This window comes from Thamnophis elegans, chromosome Z (genome assembly GCF_009769535.1).
Source record: "Thamnophis elegans isolate rThaEle1 chromosome Z, rThaEle1.pri, whole genome shotgun sequence".
In the NCBI taxonomy this organism is placed as follows: domain Eukaryota; kingdom Metazoa; phylum Chordata; class Lepidosauria; order Squamata; family Colubridae; genus Thamnophis; species Thamnophis elegans.
In genome coordinates this window covers 116,899,050-116,918,862 of record NC_045558.1, presented here as the reverse complement: position 1 = coordinate 116,918,862, position 19,813 = coordinate 116,899,050, and the positions used below count along the sequence as shown (strand labels likewise).

General features: G+C 44.7%; 1 protein-coding gene across 1 annotated transcript; it reads left to right on the top strand.

Moving 5' to 3' along the window:
- Nucleotides 1-154: 154 nt before the first annotated feature.
- Nucleotides 155-19,796, top strand: LOC116523000 (apoptosis regulator BAX-like). Its single transcript, XM_032238141.1, has 6 exons — nt 155-297; nt 9,168-9,216; nt 10,242-10,409; nt 15,506-15,641; nt 16,784-16,888; nt 18,647-19,796. The coding sequence occupies exons 1-6, from the start codon at nt 240-242 to the stop codon at nt 18,746-18,748; spliced, it is 618 nt and encodes a 205-aa protein (XP_032094032.1). The 5' UTR covers nt 155-239; the 3' UTR covers nt 18,749-19,796.
- Nucleotides 19,797-19,813: the final 17 nt, after the last annotated feature.

Genomic DNA, 19,813 nt, shown 5'->3' with positions numbered 1-19,813 from the left:
GCAACCAGAAAAGAGGATGTCACGGTTTCAGCCCGCCTCTCCCTCTCTCGGGTGCCGTTCGCTGCATCGTCACGTGACCGGCAATGACCCTCTCCCTTTCTCCGCGTTGCTTTTCCTCCCGCCCCCCTCTCACTTTTTTTTTTTTTTAATCCTCCTGTCCCCCTGCCGGCCGCTGGATCACGTGACTCTATAAAGCGGGTTGCCGCCTTGAGTCGGGCACAGCTGAGTAGAGTGGAGCGATGGCGGCGGCAGCGGCGGGTCCCGGGAGGGAGCGGGAGCTCCCGCCTCGCATGGAGGGTGAGCGTGCCGGGGCTCGGGGAGCAGGGAAGGCGGGGCGCGGCAGCCGGGCCAGCCTGTCGGAGGCTGAACGCCAAAAGCACGCGCGAGCTGCCTCTCCGAAGACGAGGGCATGCCCGGGCATGAAGATTTCCATGGCTCCCTTCGCCCTTTAGCCTGAGCGCCTCGATGCTGCTCCTCTCCTAAGGAGATCGGCTCCGACAGTCTCCCTCCCCACCCAGCCAGTCCCCCCATTGCCTCTGCTTGGCGGAGGGCTACAATCTCGCCGGGTTGAGGAAGGGCAGGGCCGTGGGCATGTTTTGTTTGTGTCCGTGCGACAACCCTTCCAGGTAGGTTCAGGTGGCGGGCAAAGAAAAAAGACAAAAACCCTCGGCTGGCTTTGGGCTTCTCCTGCTTCCTCCTTGAGAATCTCGGGGTGCTTTCCATCTATGGGAGGTTTTACTCTTGGTGAAGTGATGCCTTTCCTCGGGGCGACTAAATCAGAATAAGGATTTCGAAACGACAATAGGGGAACCTATCCTAGCAGGAGAGTTTTATTTAGCGCTCCAAGGATGCTGAGCCGGGATTCCGATGAGGATCTGGTCATTGATGATTTAGATTTCTTAAAACCACCCGACTCGAGAGCAACTCTTAATTCAGATTAAAAACAAAACCATAGTGCATTAACAATTCCGATGAGGATCTCGTTGACGATATTTAGATTTCTAAAGGCACCCGACCTGAAAGTAACTCTGGTTCAAATTGAAAACAAAACCACAGTACATTAATACACACACATTCACCCCTAAGGAGGAGGAGGATGAAGGAATAGGAATAGATGTATTACCAAGAACAAATCCAGATTATTTGCAAGAATGGGAAAAAGCCAGTTTCAAAGACAGCAGAGTTGGCGGTGTTCAAACCTCTGGGTGGTGGAGGTGGGCGATGCAAGGGCAGATTTCAGGTGCTGCAACTGAGTTGGAAATGTTTGAAAAGGTTCTCTGCACAGTCTTATCTTGTTAAAATTGTTGTAGTCACAATATTTCAAGTGGCTGGTGCACAAAGGAACACAATAAGTTCCCAAAAATCAAAGCTACAACAAAACATTGAAACGTGCGATGGTGATGGATGCTAGCATCAAAGTAGAAACTGAAAATCTATATAAGGGCAGTGTCTTCAGGAAGTTAATTAAAATGTCACCAAATCGGCACAGAAACTTTTGAATTCTTAACAAATGAAATGAGGAAAAGCGAAAAATTGGTATTGTAGTGAAGCTGTGAAGTATATTCCAGGTGTTTCTAGATTATTTTATTGGGCTAAGCTTTCCCTTTCTTAAATGTGCAAGTGCTCCAAATTTATTCCAACTATAATACATCCATTTTTTAAAAACTGTTATTTGTGTCCCTCCCTCTCTCCCTCTCTCTCTCTCTCTCTCTCTCTCACACACACACACACACACACACACACAAAATAAATATCCAGTAATAAAGAGAAAGTGTCCATCTCATAACCATAAGTTATAAAACATTCACATTCAGTTTTGCTTTTCACATCGATCCTTTAGAGTGATGACTTAATATATTTAAAGGATGATAGATTTGATTTAAATCACGAGTTTAAGAATCATTACTTTCTTGTACTTTGATATAGAAATACATTTTTTAATACTCTGGTACTTTTTGATTCAATTTCTAAAAAATGGAATTACTTTGGCATTTGATACACCTGGTTGTCTTATCTGGAGATTCAAAAATTATTCTCAAGTGACTCTATGGTGTGATGTCTCAGTAGGATTTAATTCCTACATTTTCTCCAACAGAACTCAGAAATTTATTTTAAGAAACTGTACGCCCACCACCCCTTCTTCCTCCTGTCCAAGTCTTTTCCATTTCTCCTCCCTCCATCTTTGTCTTCTCAGTTTTACAAAGACAGATAAAAAATAGTGTATCTTGTCAAACAAGGCCAATCAATTGATTGGCATTAACCAATATGCTGATAAAATATAATTCAAAGTTCAAATGAATATTGATATTGATGTGTTCGAATTAAATAAGATCTCAATAACATTTTAAAATGTGATTTAATTAAGATCCTCATTTTTTTAAAGAAAAACAGTTATCCATCTTGATTGCCTGTTTACATGGTTTGTTACTTTGGTAGTTGTCCTGTTAATTTAGATCGTATAATTTAGTACTTGAACTATATTTCTTTTTTTCTGCCTATATTTCCAAATTTGAGAAAACAAAGAGAAAAAATATTCACAATTTTTAGGTAAACAGATTTTTTTAGATTTAGATTTTATTGAACATTTATATGCCGCCCTTTTCCCTGAGGGGACTCAGGGCGGCTTACAACAATGGGGGGAAGGGAGTGCAAGACAAGACTTAAAAGAAAAAGAAACGTGAATAAAAGAAATTAACCATAAAAACACAACATTCACTCAACATTCGGGCGGGGTGAGAATAATCCTATCCCCAGGCCTGACGGGATAGCCAGATCTTGAGGGCTGTGCGGAAGGCCTGGACTGTGGTGAGGGTACAGATCTCCACGGGGAGGTTGTTCCATAGTGTCGGAGCTGCAACTGAGAAGGCTCTCCTCCGCGTAGTCGCCAGTCGGCACTGACTGGCGGATGGAATTCGGAGGAGGCCTACTCTGTGCGATCTGATGGGACGCAGGGAGGTAATTGGCAGGAGGCGGTCTCTCAAATAGCCAGATCCACTACCATGGAGCGCTTTATAGGTGGTAAGTAAGACCTTGAAGTGCACCCGACGATCAACAGGTAGCCAGCGCAGCTCACGGAGGATCGGTGTTATATGGGCGAACCGCGGTGCGCCCATGATCACTCGCGCGGCCGCGTTCTGAACTAGCTGAAGTCGCCGGATGCTCTTCAAGGGCAGCCCCATGTAGAGCACATTGCAGTATTCCAGCCTAGAGATCACAAGGGCTCGAGTGACTGTTGTGAGAGCCTCCCGGTTCAGGTAGGGCCGCAACTGGCGCACCAGGCGAACCTGGGCAAATGCCCCCCTGGTCACAGCCGACAAATGGTGGTCAAAACTCAGCTGTGAATCCAGGAGGACTCCCAAGTTGCGGACCCTGTCTGAGGGGTATAGATTTTGCCCCCCCAGCCTGATTGATGGAATGTTAGCCGAATTTTTGGGAGGAAAACACAACAGCCACTCGGTCTTTTCCGGGTTGAGCACCAGTTTGTTAGCTCTCATCCAGTCTTTAACAGCCTCAAGGCCCCGGTTCATCACGTCCACCGCTTCATTGAGTTGGCACGGGGCGGACAGATACAACTGCGTATCGTCCGCATATTGGTGGTACTTAATCCCGTGCCTCCGAATGATCTCGCCCAGCGGTTTCATGTATATGTTAAATAGCAGGGGGGACAGAACCGAGCCCTGCGGCACCCCATAGGTTAGGGGCCTCGGGGACGATCTCTCCCTCCCCACCAACACCGACTGCGACCTGTCCGAGAGGTAGGAGGAGAACCACTGTAAAACAGTGCCGCCCACCCCCACCTCCCGCAGTCGTCGCAGAAGGATACCATGGTCGATGGTATTGAAAGCCGCTGAGAGGTCAAGGAGAACCAGGATGGACGCATAGCCTCCATCTCTGGCTCTCCAGAGATCATCGGTCAATGCGACCAAAGCGGTTTCAGTGCTGTAACCGGGCCTGAAGCCAGACTGGAAGGGGTCAAGATAGTTAGCTTCCTCCAAGGTACGCTGAAGCTGTAAGGCCACCACCTTCTCAACAACCTTCCCCACAAAGGGAAGGTTGGAGACTGGACGATAGTTATTAAGAACTGCTGGATCCAAGGACGGTTTCTTCAGGAGGGGCCTCACCACTGCCGCCTTAAGCGCGGTGGGGAGGTGTCCCTCCCGAAGAGAGGCGGTAACAACCGCCTGGATCCAGCCTCGTGTCACCTCTCTGCTGTTGGCAGTCAGCCAAGAGGGACACTGGTCCAGATATCTTTTGGTGGGCAGAAATCAAAACTAGCAAAATAATTTTTTAACAATATTGAAGTTTATCTGAAGTACTAAATTTTAGAAATGTATCTAATAATTTGCTACTGTATTTTTTGACAATAAAATTCATTTCTTCATCAAAATAGATATATGAATTGGGTTTGTTTTTCTCTAGCCATGTTATAGTTCTTGCTGTGGCCCTTTATGTTATTTATTTATTTTTTGTTATAACCTGTATTGGATTTTGTTTGTTTTGTTATGGATTTGTTTCTTTTGACTTTTAATTGTGTTAGATGCCCAGAATCTGTTGAGAGATGGACAGCCATGTAAATAAATGAATGGTCCTTGCTACAATAATAGCAATAGCAGTAGACTTATATACCGCTTCATAGGCCTTTCAGGCCTCTCTAAGCGGTTTACAGAGGGTCAGCATATTGCCCCCAACAATCTGGGTCCTCATTTTACCCACCTCGGAAGGATGGAAGGCTGAGTCAACCCTGAGCCGGTGAGATTTGAACCGCTGACCTGCTGATCTAGCAGTAGCCTGCAGTGCTGCATTTAACCACTGCGCCACCTTGGCTCGTATAAGCTAAGCTACACCTTGGCTCGTATCTGCTACAGATATTGGTGCTAATGTGTATTAAGTACCTAGTTAATTCTTTAAACTTAAAAAGACCATGCTTAATCAGATTAAATAATAGTTTTTCCGAATCATATTTTTTTTGGCCACAACAGAAATCTAAAAGCTATTTAGGAGCCAGAGGGGATGTTGCTTAGGGAATTCTGGGAGTTGAAGTCCACACATCTTAAAAGTTGTGATTAAATTGAGAAACACTTCTAGATTATTGTTCAGTGAAATATTGCCTCCAGAAATAGTTCTGTTTGGCTCTCTGGATGATAATTATCGCTAGAAGTGCCTTCTGTAAATCTGTCTCATTACTTTATCAAAATCAAGTTAGTGATCATTACGTAAAGGACAAGTCCCTGCTTGTTAGCAACTTACAATCTAAATTTAGATCAGGAGGGTTGAAAAAGGCACAAGGTATAAATGTGAAAAAAAACAGGGAGACATAACCTGCAGCATGTTTTATGTGGGTCCAGGCACTAGAGATGGTTTTGAAATTTCAGAAAAATGCAGTTTTACTCTGGTGTAAAACCCATTTTTAATTGGCGCATTTTGGAGGAAGTGAATGGGAGACAAGGATGTATTACTCTGTCAGGCAAAGATTCTTTCTAGATCACATTCTTTGCTGATCATGGGGAAGTGTTGACAGAATAGAAAACATGGGAGGTAGGAACATGTATGTGCAAAGATTCGAGAATACAGACATATGTTAAGGGGGAAATGGCTAAGTAAGTACTGAACTTTTTGTGAACCTGGCATCACTGCTAACCTATATATCTACTTTAGCCATGCCGAGCATATTTTAAAAACAAGTTTCATTTTCACATTGCTCTAACATCAGGTAAACCAAAGGTATTTTGTCATACAAATTAATAACAAATATAGGTACAGGTAGGCCTCAACTTACAATTGTCCGCTTAGTGACTGTTCCAAATTGTGATGGACCTCCCCAAGGCTACTTACAACCCTGGTTGAAAGTTCCGATGGCCATCTCCCCCCCCCCTCCCACGCATGGTCATGTGATCACATTTTGAGTGCTCCGTAACTGGCCCTCATCTACATCTGTTTGCAGTGTCCTGTGGTTACATGACTACGATTTAATACCATTCTTTTTGACAGAAACCAGCATTTACTTTCAATTTTCCACCCATTGGGGATGACAGACTCACTTAACAATCATGGCAATTCACTTAATGACTGCTGCAAAAAAAGGTTGTAAAATTGGACATGGTAACCAGATGACCCAACAAACAGCATGATTTGCAACCATAATTCCAGGATAACTTAGGGTCATAAGTCAAGAACTACCTACATAAAGCTCTAAGAAGCTCCAAGTCAAACAATTTTTAAGTTATGGCTGTAAGGCAGCTTTGCCGTCTTCAGGTCCCTCTGACATCTGTGTGAGCCAGGTAGAAGAATGTTGACGTTAGAGATAAATTATCTCTGCCTGGATGATTTTAGATCCTTGGTCCCTTTATTAGTTCTAAAGAGAGTCCAAAAATAATGAACTGATACTTGGAGCAATTACATAAATATGCTGCTTGGTAAATAATTAGTCATGATAAGACTGTCTTGAAAGGAAATGGGTGGCATGTCAGAGAAATGAAAAAGGAAATTGGTTGTATTTTCTAGAACTGATGAAGGAAGAACTTGATTTTCTTTATCATTTTTATTGACATTTGCAACGGGTAAATTTCGTGCAGTGGTAAAGGGGTTTCTTGGTTAAAAGATGAGTCAACCATGTTGACATGAGTAAGAGTATGTACAAAGGTTCACATGCTGTTCTGTAAGTTTGCTTTTTAGTTTCTGTTCATCATTCTCTTAGTTTCGATTCATCAGTCATCCGTTCCATCCCCTTGGACACTGTGAGATTCACCACCCTGTCTCCAGTAGATGAAAACCTCCAGAGAAGGTGAAGAAACCACTCTAGACAATGCAAAACCCATTCCATTGTCCAGAAACTCTGACTTTCAGGTTCTTCCTAATGTCTAATCTGTATCTACATCCTTGGAAGATTCATCCCATTAGCTTTGCTTTACCCTCTGGAGCAAGGGAGAATCGTCCTAACCCTAACCCTCTACAACAGGCTGTCAAACTCAAGGCCCGTGGGCCGGATACAGCCCACAGGGTACTTAGATCTGGCCCATGGGGCCTCCCTAGAGGCCTGCGGTGCCTCAGCCAGTGAAAATGGAGCTCGGGCAGGCCACGCTCCTGTTTCTGCTGGCAGAGCGCTCGGGCCACCACACGCACCTCCAACATGAGTGAGTTGGCCACGCCCCCAGCCTCCCCAAGGTCAAACTCAATCCTGATGTGGCTCTCAATGAAATCGAGTGTGACACCTCTGCTCTACAACAACCCTTTGGTCATTTTGGAAGGGTATGACAATCCTTCGGATATTTAAGGATGGCTAGCATGCCCCTTCCCAATCTTTTCTTCTCCAACCTAAACATGTCTAGTTCTTTTAACCATTCCTTATAGGGTTAATTTGTTTTCCAGATCTTTCATCGTCCTGGTAGTTCTCTAGGCTTATTTCTGTTGATCAAGCGCAGGACTCAGCACAATACTCTGAAGCCTGACCAAGGCAGAGCAGAAAAGGACAATTACTTCCTGTGAGCTGGACTCTATGCACCTCTTGATGCTTTTCAAGAGGTTATTGGCCTCCTTTTCAGCTGCATTACACTATTGGAATAAGTTGATCTTGTGGTTCATTAATACATCTAAGTATCTCTTACCTATGCCCTTCCTGAACCAGATTTACCTTATCCTGTACATACTTCTCTCGTTTTCCTTATCCAGTTCCGTAGTCTTAACATTTCCCGCTACAGGAAGACCATGGCTTAGTACAGTTCATTTAGTAACCATTCAATGGGCAGAGAAAAAGTGACTTATGACTATTTTTCATACTTGCGGCCATTGCAGCATCCCCGTGGTCATATGATCGTAATTTAGATCCTTGGCAACTGGCTCGTATTTTTGACGATTGCAGTGTCCCAGGATCATGTGATCATCTTTTGCAACCTCCTGAGAAGCAAAATCAATGGGGAAGCCAGAATCATTTAATAATTGTGTTACTAACTTAACCATTGAACCATACTGATTCATTTCATAGCTGTGTCATAACAACGTTAGCAAAATACGTTTTGGGCTCAAATGTGTTTGTAAGTCAAGAACTACCTGTACTTATTTTTAATCTACTTGTTCTGGCCTTCTATTCTAGCCTAAGTCTTTTTGTATTTTTCCACTGCCCTCCCTAAGATTAGCTGTTGCCATTTATTAGGCCTGTCATAACAAAACATATAAACTATGTTATAATAACGGCACGTGCCCATAGTGTTATTGTGCCACTCAATTGATTTCTACCATTCACTGAGCAAGATGTGATGACAGAGCATAATAGGGATTAGATGAGTCATAGACAATGGAAGGAGATGTGGTGGCTCAGTGGCTAAGACGCTGAGCTTGTTGATCAGAAAAGTTGGCAGTTTGGTGGTTCGAATCCCTAGTGCCACATAACAGAGTGAGCTCCCGTTACTTATCCCAGCTTCTGCCAACCTAGCAGTTCGAAAGCATGTAAAAATGCAAGTTGAAAAATAGGAACCACCTTTGTTGGGAAGGGAACAGCGTTCTGTGCACCTTCGGGCATTTAGTCATGTCGGCCACATGACTATGGAGACATATTCAGACAGCGCTGGCTCTTCGGCTTTGAAACAGATGAGCATCACCCCTAGAGTCGGGAATGACTAGCACATGTGCATGGGGAACATTTATCTTTACCTTAGAGAATAGAAATTCTTTATATCCTTGGAGTGAGATTCCAGTACAGGCAGTTGAGCCCAGAATTTCCATTATTAAGTGAGGCAGTTGTTAAGTGAGTTTTGTTTCATTTTATGACCTTTTTGTCGTGGTTGTTCAATGAATTATTATAGTTGTTAAGTGAATTGTGCAGTCGTTAAATGAATGTGACTTCCCCCGTTGACTTTGCGAAGCTGCCTAGGAAGCTAGCAAATGACAATCACAGGGTCCTGAAACCATCTTATATATACGCCGATTACCAAGCACCTGAAGTTTGGTTGTGTGACTGTGAGGAGGCTGCAATGGCCATAAGTGTAAGAACTGGTCACGAGTCACTTTTTTCCGTTCCATTCTAATTTTGAATAGTCATTAAACAAAAATAATTGTAAATCTAGGACTACATGTAGTTCAATGATGTGTAGGAGTTCAGACCTTAATTAACTTGACTATTTTGATACTAGAGGCCTTTCTTCTCCTCATAACTCATGTGTTTTTCTCTCTTTCAGGTACAAGTTCAGATCAAATCCTTCAGACAGGAACCATTCTTCTCAAAAGGTGAATTCTGTATCTTCAGCAATTATCTAGACTAGGGTTTCTCAACCTTGATGAGGTTAAAGAGGTGTGGAAGTTGAAGTTGCTATGGTTGAAAAGCTAAGGTTGAGAAGTACTACTCTAGAGCAGGAGTCACTAACCTTTCAGACCTCAGGAACCACTAAATTCATAATTTTAAATCCTGCGGACCATTAATGTGATCTGCCTAATGTCCAGATGGGTGGCCGTGGCTAGGTGGTCATGTGACTGGGTGGGCGTGGCCAACTCGATGTGACTCATGTCGAGGGGCGCCTCACCAGCCTCTACTTGCCACTCCTCGCCTCCCCGCCCAGGCTCCTTAGAGCCTCAACAGGAAGCAGTTGTTGGAGCTAAGCATGAGAAAGATTTGGCAAAACAGCTGGCTCAGTTCAAATTGGGTCTGACCAAGAAGGAGGCTCAGCAGAAGCACCTTACTATGAGCATAGGCTTTCCAAACAGAGGGAAGACCTGTGGGAGTGCAAGGCCAGGTATCAGTGCCTGGAGGCTCAGTGGCTGAGGTGGTCAGCCAGTTCCAGGCCATGATGCAGTCCCATTGGAACAAGGCCCTCTGGCTCTTCACCACCAGTAGTGCTTCTCTCCAGCATTCGCCCAAAGCCCACCACCAGGAGGCTGAAGCAGAACCCAAGTCGGAATTTCTGCCCTCCCCCTCCGACCCACACAAAAAGACACTGAAGGGGGAGACTCTGCGGCAACACAAAAGTTCATTGCACGTATCCCTCCCAGGGCCCGTAGTTTGAGGACCCCTGATTTAGTGCAATATAAAAAATGCAAATAATTTTTCTGCAGACCACCAAAATTTTCTCACCGACCACCAGTTGGTGACTGCTGCTCTAGAGGCATATAATCCCCCCTCTTGGAGGGACTAGCAATAAAGCCAAGACTTTGAGCTGTTGATTCTTCTGCCAAGACCTGCAATGACAAAGCTGGTTGAGATTTCGGGCTGAAAATTCTCGTAGGATTAATTTTATTTTACTGGGATTCTGTTTCAGCTTTATCAGGGATCGAGTACAATGCTGTGGAGATTCAGAACGCATTGAGGTGACCATGGCAGAGCTGGAAGATCCAGAGGCTCAGGCTTGTAATTCCAATACCAAATCGCTAAGTGACTGCCTGCGCCGGATTGGAGATGAGCTGGATGGAAACACGGAGCTGCAGAGGTAACATGATCAGGCTTCAGTGTTTGTTGTGCCACCACTTCAGCCATTATTTCTTCCTTAGAAGATCTAAATTGTTATTTGCAGTCCCATTATTCATGGACACTTCTAAGCAACGTTGGTTGGGGGGGCGGAAAGAACTATAGGGAGACTTTTACTTACAATGCAGTGGAGCCCGGAATTCCATCATACGTCACGACGGTCATAAGTTCAGGTCGACCCTATTTTATGATATATTTTGTAGTAGTTGTAGCCCAATTGTTCCATTTTGTTTTATTATTATTACATACATTGTCCATAATGGGCAGATTTTGCCAGAAACTGGAAATAAAATATTGGAGGTGGTGACCCTTTGAGAGCTGTATGCAACAACATTTCATTTTAATGTATGCCGATTACTATACATTCAAAGTGACAATAAAGTTATTCTCTCTTTCTCCCTCTCTCTCTTGCAAAATGCACATGTGCGTGCGCGCACATGGTAATTCATGATCACAAGACCATAGGAAGCTGCAAATGGTCATAAATATGGGCCAGTTATGAAGGGTTCCACCACAAATCCGCGAAGCCCTTATCCGCGGAGACATAAGCGCGAAGACTAATTCGCGCCGTTCGAAGCGCTAAGGAAAAACGTGACCCTACCGCAGTGACATAATCGTGGAGGGAGAATCCGCGCATTCCCTGCACTCAGCATCCTAAACCTAACCCTAAACCTAACCCTAAAACAAACCCCTAAACCTAATCCTAACCCTTACCTTAATTTAAATCCGCTTTCTGCCGCCGTGCTGTTTTAAAGCGCCCTTCTGTCGCCGCGCTGTTGTCGCGGCGGTGATGACGCGCAGTGATGATGTCTCGGCTTTACCGACGCGATTTTATCACCGCTATTTTGACGAGCGCAGTTTTGTCGTGCCACGGTTACGAAGCACCCAAAATATAATCACATGATTGGTGGGTGGGTGTTCTGACATTGGAACTTTGAAATCCAGGTCATAAGTACCTTTTGGAGGGCAGTATAGCTTCGAACAGTTGTTAAGTCATAAGTCAAGGAATACCTGTTGTATAAAATCCCCAGAGTCCAGATATATATCTGCTATTAGTCTTCTGCCTAATAAAAGTAAGCTTTGCATTCACATAGTTATTGCTTTTCTGTCTGCTGTTAATCCGTTTGTCACCTCTGTGTAATCTTGAACTGATTAAATCAATCAATTAGTTTTATTTATATTTAAGTACTGCAGTTTGCAGAGCATTGCACAGTAAAAATTAAATTAAAGCTATATAATTGGCTATATAAGTTGTTCAAATGCCATGTAAATTATTACAGAACATTGTGGTCTAACAAATCCTGTACAGAGTACAGATGCGCATGGACAATTTTTTAAATAATTGTGTTAATAATTTTTGATAGCAGCACCCAAGCCAAAACAAAAGCCATGTGAATTGCTCTGGATTGAGTATTGCAAGGGAGGGGTACCAGGACTAGGAATACTATGCATCCACTTCATATTGCCAGTTTGATGCTAAGCAAGCCTGGGAGCTCCTTACAGGAAATTTGACTTAATTGGATAATGCAATTTATAATTACCTGATTCTTCGCATACAGACCTTTTATCGGAAGGGAATTGCAGTCCCAGCACTTTAGGAAGGTGTCTGGGTAGCAAAAGCGAGATTGGCGGGGGGGGGGGGGGAGTTTGGTCTAGTGCCATGATGGTGAACCTATGGCACATGTGCCCCAAATGGCACACGGAGCCATATCTGAGGGCACGTGAGGCATTGCCCTGTGTCAGCTCCAGTGCACATGTATGTGCTGGACAGCTGATTTTCTGGGCTTCCAGAGGCCGGGAGAGGCCATTTTCACCCTTCCTAGGCTTTAGGAGGCGTTCCTGAAGCCTGGGGCGGGCGAAAAATGGTCCAATGGGCAAACCAGAAGTTCATTTCCAAACTTCAGGTAGGCCTGTTGGGCCTGTTTTTCACCATCCACAGGCTCCAGAGCCTTTCCTGAAGCCTGGGGAGGGCGAAAAACGGCCGAACAGGCCCACCGGAAGTCCGGAGGCTTCAGTGAGGCCTGGGCACATGCACTGGGGGGGGGGGAGCGCAGGGGAGCACGGTGTGTGTGTGTGTGTGTGCGTGCACATGCACGGGGGAGGGCATTGCATTATAGGTGTGGGCTCACCTGTGCATGCTATTATTGAGTGAGCGCACCCTTTTGGTACCCGAGCAGAAAAATGTTTGCCATTACTAAGGTGACCAGATTTTAACATTGGTAAAGAGGGACACCTTTGATCGGCGGGGGGGAGGGGGTTTATTGATTAAAAATTTGGTCTATATGGTCCATGGATCCCTTCAAAGGGAGGGTTTCCAGCCCCTTTCACAAAGGGGAGCCAGTTCCAGAGAAGCAACTCTGAGCCCCCAATACCATCCCTCAGTTCCCCTCCCCCTCCAGGCCCCGATTGAGCAATGGGGGATTATGGGGGGTCTCCTCCCCAAATTCAGGGGCTCCCCCAGAAGGAACAGAAGCTCCCCTCTTGCCTGACCTTCAAAACCTCAAATTTGAGATTCAGAAGAAAAAGTGAAGTTTCTGAAGAAGCAAAAATCCTTTTGCTCAAATGCCTCTTTTTCCTTCTGGGGATTCAGGGCTGAAAATGCCTCACTTTTTCGCTTTCGCTTTTCCTTCCCTTCCTCTTTCCAGGCAGCCCACTCCCACCCATGATAATAATCTGTGGGCTTCATTATTTCTTTAAGGCCCTCAGTCATGTCTTTGATACGTTCCCCACACCTGGGAAACAGCTAAGCCCCCTGGTTTGATTGTCTACGAATTGCTGGTTCAGTTCACTGAGATTTCATAGCTCGGTGTTTTCTGTGGGAATAGGGTCTCTCTCTTCTCTCCCCATCCCTCTCATTTCTGTTTTTCTCTATTTTTTCTCTCCCTTTCTCTTCTTCCTTTCTATCTTTCTTTCCTTCCCTTTCCCTCTTTCTTCCTTTCTCATGGAATATGATAGCAAATCCAAAATAAAGTTATTAATTGTAGGAAATTGCTTCTCTGTAATCTTTTCATAGTGAACTCTTAAGTTGATAGAAGCTGGCAAGATAGTACTAACAGCAATAGGATATATATTTTGATTTCTTTTGAGTTTGACAATATAATACGTTATCCAAAATTATAAATAATCTTATTTTCAGATGCATTTTTTGGCCCTCTGTTATTTTCTTTAAAAAAATCAGACTTGCTTCCAATTTGTGCCTTCTGGCAAACTGCAGTTTTCTTGGCAAGAGATCTAGCTTGCCATTGCTTTCGTCATAGGTCTGAGAAAAGCTTTCTTTCTTTCCTCTTCCTTTCTTTCCCCCTGATTTGTTTCCCTCTCTTTTCCCTCTCTCTCATTCTCTCCCTTCAGCTCTCTTTCATTTCTTTCTCCTTCTCCCCCTTATCCCTCTAATTTATTTTTCTCTATTTTCCCTCTTTCCCATTCTCTCCTTCCAGCTCTCTTTCATTTCTCTATCTCTCCTTCATTCTCCCCCTGTCTCTTTCATCTCTTTCTTGCGCCTGCAAGCAAAATACCCTCCTGGGCTGGGATCACGACAGCGGGAACAGCGACTTCTTCAGCTGCCGCCACTGAGAAATGAGTAGCTGGCTGCGCTGTGCAGGAGACTCCTCAGCGCCAGACTCTGGTCGGTCCCCTTCATGTTGGCTCAGAAAAGAGCTGGAGCAGCTGTCTCTGGATGCAGAGAGGGAAGAGCTCCAGAGCCCTGCGCAAGGAGAGCCCTATGCAGTGCAGGAGAACCGAAGCTCTTCCCTCCCTGCACCCAACCAGCTGCTGCTGCTGCTCCCCATTCCCCTCCTTCCTGAGCCAACCCGAAGGGGACCGCGGCTCGCGCTGACTTGAATTTGGCACTGAGGAGTCTCCTGTGCAGCATGGCTCCCCTGAGCTGCGTTCCCATTTACTCCCTTCATTGCGCAGTGGCGACAGTGGGAGGAGAGTTGTTGCGTCCTCCGTCTTGATCCTGGCCCAGGAGGGTATTTTGTTTGCACATGCGCAAGAGATGAGAGTGAGAAAAGGGCTGGAGGTCTTCCCGACACTGAGTTGCCTGCGAAGGACGCGGAATGGCAAAAGCAGGTGAGAGGCTCGTGCCTTCTCGGGGTGGAGAGCAGATTGCGCGATTGGATCAGCAGGAAGCCACTCTTTCCCCCCTCCTCGCCTCTGTTCCGGCTCCTACGTTCCCCGCCCCCTCTCTCTCTCTGTCTCTCTCTCTCTCTGATCTTTGGCGCTGGGCCGCCTTCGGCGAGAGGAGCAGCAGAAGCCCCTCCCCTACTGGTGCAAGGTTCCGTTCTTTCCTCCTCCGGCCGCTTGCGCGGTGATCCCACCTCGCAGACTTCCAACCAGTAATCCCCTCCTCCCAAAGCAGCACACCTGGGAAACAGCTAAGCCCTCTGGTTTGATTGTCTATGAATTGCTGGTTCAGTTCCCCTGAGCAATGAAGCCTCACCCTTCCCGTTCTCCCGCCGTTCCCTAGCTTGTCGTGCATTCTTTCAAAAAATCGGGACTTTTTAAAAATGCCGCAGGACGCATGACAAATTATTAAAAATCGGGACTGTCCCGCCAAAAGCGGGACGTCTGGTCACCTTAGCTATTACTGGTCTAGTGATTAAAGCAACAAGTTAGAAAGCATAAGACAATGAGTTCAAATTCTGCTTTAGCCATGAAAGCCAGCTGGGTGACTTTGGGCCAGTCACTCTCTCAGCCCAACCCATTTCACAAGGTTGTTGTTGTTGTGGGGCAAATAAGAGGAGGAAGGTGTATTGGATATTTTCGCTGCCTTGAGTTATTTGTGAAAATAATGAAGGCGGGATACAAATAAATAAATAAATAAATAAATAAAAGCTGCCTATTTCTTGTCAGCTTGACAACTCTTTCACTTTCTGCTTCCAGGTCTAGTGAATTTCTTACAAATGACTTCAAAGAGCTTAGCTTTACAGGAGGCCAAAATTTAACTCTGCTTGGAAAAAAACTGCATTGTATTAGGTTCACTGAGCTTATCCCAATGTTGACTGTCACTAATTTAGACTGGTGTTTTTTGTTGTTGTTTTTTTTTGCTGCACCCTCCAGGATGATAGAACAAGTTCAGATGTACCCCCCCAAGGAAGTTTTCTTTCGAGTGGCTGCAGAGATGTTCTCGGACGGTGCTTTTAACTGGGGCCGTGTGGTGGCATTGTTTTATTTTGCATGCAAGTTGGTCCTAAAAGTAAGTATGTCATTTCTAAAGGTAAATGTTCCCCTCGCACATTTATGCTAGTCATTCACAACTCTAGGGGGCGGTGCAGGGTTAGGTTCCTGTACCAGTTGGTACCAGTTCGCTTCGTGCGTGCTTTGCTTGCACGCTGCTTGCTTAGAAGCCGAGGTGGCGCAGTGGTTAGGGTGCAGTACTGCAGGCCACTTCAGCTGACTGTTATATGCAGTTCAGTGGTTCTAATCTCACCAGCTCAAGGTTGACTCAGCCTTCCATCCTTCCGAGGTGGGTGAAATGAGGACCCAGACAGTGGGGGCAATATGCTGACTCTGTAAACCGCTTAGAGAGGGCTGAAAGCCCTATGAAGCGGTATATAAGTCTAACTGCTATTGCTACTATTGCTATTCACTCACCCCTGCAGCTGCCGCACTTTGCTAATGCATGCGCAGTTGACTGTAATTTGTTCTGCACATGCGCAGAAACATCCTGGCAACGGCAGGAGACCAGGGAACCACTTCGGGGCTGTGGCCAGCCCAGGTTGTAACCCAGGCCGAATCACCACTACCGGTTCAGCCAAACCAAGCCGAACCAGGAGCAACCCACTTCTGTGGCAGTGTTCATCTCCGTTTCTAAGCCAAAGAGCCAGTGCTCATTTCATTTATTGAATTTATAGGCCGCCCAATCCCGGAGGACTCCAGGCAGCTTACAGAAATGAAAAACATTAAAAAGGATTAAAACAAGAGACTGCCCAAAAACAAGTCTCTATGGTCATATGGCCAGCATGACTAAACGCCGAAGGCGCACAGAACGCTGTCACCTTCAAACCAAAGGTGGTCCCTATTTTTCTACCTGCATTTTTTACATGCTTTTGAACTGCTAGGTTGGCAGAAGCTGGGACAAGTAACGGGAGCTCACTACGTTATGCGGCACTAGTGATTCGAACCACTGAACTGCCGACTATTCTGATTGACAAGCTGAGTGTCTTAGCCACTGAGCCATCACGTTCCATCATGTCATTTCTAGTCTTCCCCTTTTTCAGACACCCTTGCCAGTTACTGTTGATTTTTAGCTTCATTTTTCATGGACTTCTCCCCCCTTTTGACTGTTTTTAATAACTATTTTTTTCTTTCTTTCTCCGTTTTGTCTTTTTTCAACAGGTAGTGTGCAGTAAATTACCAGAGCTCCTAAGGACTGTCATCAGCTGGACTATGGAATATATCCAGGAACATGTCCTGTCCTGGATCCAAGCGCAGGGAGGATGGGTGAGTTTACTTATTAGATTTTTTTTATCTCAGCTTTATTACTTTATAAGTAACTCAAGGCAGCAAATATACATAATACTCCTTCCTCCTCCTGTTTTCCCCACAACAACCTTTGAGATGGGTTGGGCTGAGAGAAAGTGATTGCACAAATTCATATCGTCAGCTTTCATGCCTAAAACAGGACTAGAACTCAGTTTCCTGGTGGCTGGCCCAAAGTCACCCAGCCAACTTTCATACCTAAGGTGGAACTTTAACCACTATACCAAGCTGGCTCTCATTTACAGTGTAAATGTCATTTAAAGTCACTTAGAGTTTAAAGAAACTTTACATTGACTTCCTTAAGATTAGAAAACCTTTATCAAAGAGGCAAGCAGATTTCAGTTTTTTTTAATACCAAAACTCTAGGGCCCACAAACTAAAGTTTTGTGCAGTATTGTTAATTCTGAGGGCAAGCATATATTGACAATTATTTTTGCTTGGCCCACTGAGCTCAGATTTATTTAACTGTATGTTTTAGTAATCGACAGTTCTGAGCATGTACAGTACACTAAGCCATATACTATGGATTTAAAAGTTATTGAATTCCTACAGACTGAGCCAAGGAACACGGTGGCTCAGTGGCTAAGACACTGAAAGTTTGGCAGTTCAAATCCCTAGCGCCACATAACGGAGAGAGCTCCCATTACTTGTCCCAGCTTCTGCCAACCTACTAGTTCAAAAGCATGTAAAAATGCAAGTAGAAAAATAGGGACCACCTTTGGTGGGAAAGTAACAGTGTTCCATGCGTCTTCAGTATTTAGTCATGCTGGCCATATGACCACGGAGACGTCTTCGGACAGCACTGGCTCTTCGGCTTTGAAACGGAGATGAGCACCACCCCTTAGAGTCAGAAACGACTAGCACATACGTTTACATTTACCTTACAGACTAAGCCAAAGCCAGACAAATCACATGGTGGTTTAGCATGTGGTGAGAACCGGTCACATTGATGTTAGTAGTTCACTAGGGAACAGAGGCTGTCAAGTAATTAAATTCCTTTTTATATTTAACAAAAAAAAAGAGGGAAGATGTGAAGTGTGGTGTTCTTAAAGCTCCTTACTGCCTCTTTATGTGTTTTCTCCCAGCTTAACAATTCCTCAACATTTCTTGAGTTTACTCCATCCCAAAATGTTGATTCTGACCGGTGTGTTTGTGTGTGTGTGTGTTTGTGTGTGTGTTGGACAGATCAAGACCCTATTGCTGGATGTTTTGGGGGTGCTCTGTCTCAGCCCAGTCTTCTTCACAAAATTGCTGCAAAGATAGAAATGCAGGGATGTGGACTTTCATGGGACAACTGTAAACATGACACTGTTATCTTGATGCTTGCATGGGAAATCCTCAACTTATGAATGTAATGGAGCCTGACCCTAAAGAAGCCAACCCAATTTTCACTCTTTTTTAAATTTGCGCAGTCATTAAGTGAATGCCGTGGTTATTTCCAAAAGTGGAAATAAATGAGAATTTTCAGCCTTGCAGTCACATTACCTGTAGGACACTTCAAATGGCCATCAAAGTGAGCCGGTTGCCTGAGGGCCTGAAATGCAGTCACATGACTTGTGGCGGTCAGAACTTCAAAACCAGGTTGGTCAGTACGTTTTTGAGGGTCCGTCATAAGTCGCAGGTCATAAGACGAGGATTACCTGTATTGCTGTAACGTGTCTTCGTTTCACCACAAGATGTCTTTGTCTTCTCCCTCCCTTTGTTGTTTGTCCCTTCCAGGAAGGCCTCCTCTCCTTTTTCGGCACCCCTACTTGGCAAACCATTGCTGTCTTTGCTGCGGGGGTCTTGACTGCCTCACTGACCTTCTGGAAGATGTCTTAATCCTCAGCCTCCTCCGCAAGGAGGACCTTTTCATTAAAAGAACAAGTGGAGGAGGGGCAGGTTCCCCCCCCCCCACCATTTCTAAAACCAAGAAAGAAAACGTTTTAGGATTCCTTTTCAGACCAGTGATTTTTAAAACAAATGCTGTTGCTCATATTTGGTGCCTTTTTTTCAAAAAAGGTGCACACTTTTTTGTTTTGACGAGTGTGTACTTCTTGCTTGCTTTTTCCAATCAATCAGCCTCTTGGACTTAGAGGTCCGAAGATATTAAGATTCTATAGTTTTGAAACAATGACGGGGGACAAGGTTGAAGGATGCCACTGATTTGTTCTCACTGCCAGCAGCTTGTGAGTAACTGCTGGATGTTTATACTGATTTTTGGAAGATTAATCCCAGATTTCTTCTGCCAGCAACCATAGCAGTGCATTTGTCCAGCATCCTCAGATTAGATGTTTTTTCTAAAGGGATCCGCGCAAACAAGTTTTGATACTTTTATGTTTTCCTTTCCTCGAACAGAAACTGAATTTTGGCAATATCCTGAGAGAAAACCCAAGTTCTCTCCTTACTAAACTTTGAATAAATTACACTTCTGCTAGTAAATCTTTTTTTAAAACAACAACAACAAAAACAACAGATCACTGATCTGGTCACAATCAAAGTAGAGGAAACATTTACAAGTCTTCTGCAACTATTGATATGTATAGGACTTTTGCAGCTGGCTTTTTACACAGGAACTGTAGTGCTGGAAAATGAGAATTTGGAAGCCATCCCTTCGTTCTGCCAGATCTCTGTTTTTCTGTAGAAATGTTCTGAGGGACGCTAAATAGAAACATGTTCTAATCTAAATGGGTCTGTCCCCAGTCCAAATAAACAGAAGGTGAGAAGAAAATGCTTTATAAAAGCAACGTGTCTCCAGGTGGAACAAAGAAGACATAGGAAGATTCAGACGAAATGACTGGAAGATTCCCTTCCCTTTACTGCTTCATTCTGTCCTCATAGAAAATGACTTTTCACTTGCCTTGGAGATCTGAGTCATGAAATGGAGAAGAGAGAATACAAAGGGCT

Excerpts from the sequence above, each read along its gene's own strand:
- LOC116523000 (XM_032238141.1), top strand. The coding sequence starts at position 240 with ATGGCGGCGGCAGCGGCGGGTCCCGGGAGGGAGCGGGAGCTCCCGCCT. Across the intron at positions 298-9,167 it reads GCTCCCGCCTCGCATGGAGG|GTACAAGTTCAGATCAAATC; the intron begins GTGAGCGTGCCG and ends TCTCTCTTTCAG. Across the intron at positions 10,410-15,505 it reads GGAAACACGGAGCTGCAGAG|GATGATAGAACAAGTTCAGA; the intron begins GTAACATGATCA and ends TGCACCCTCCAG.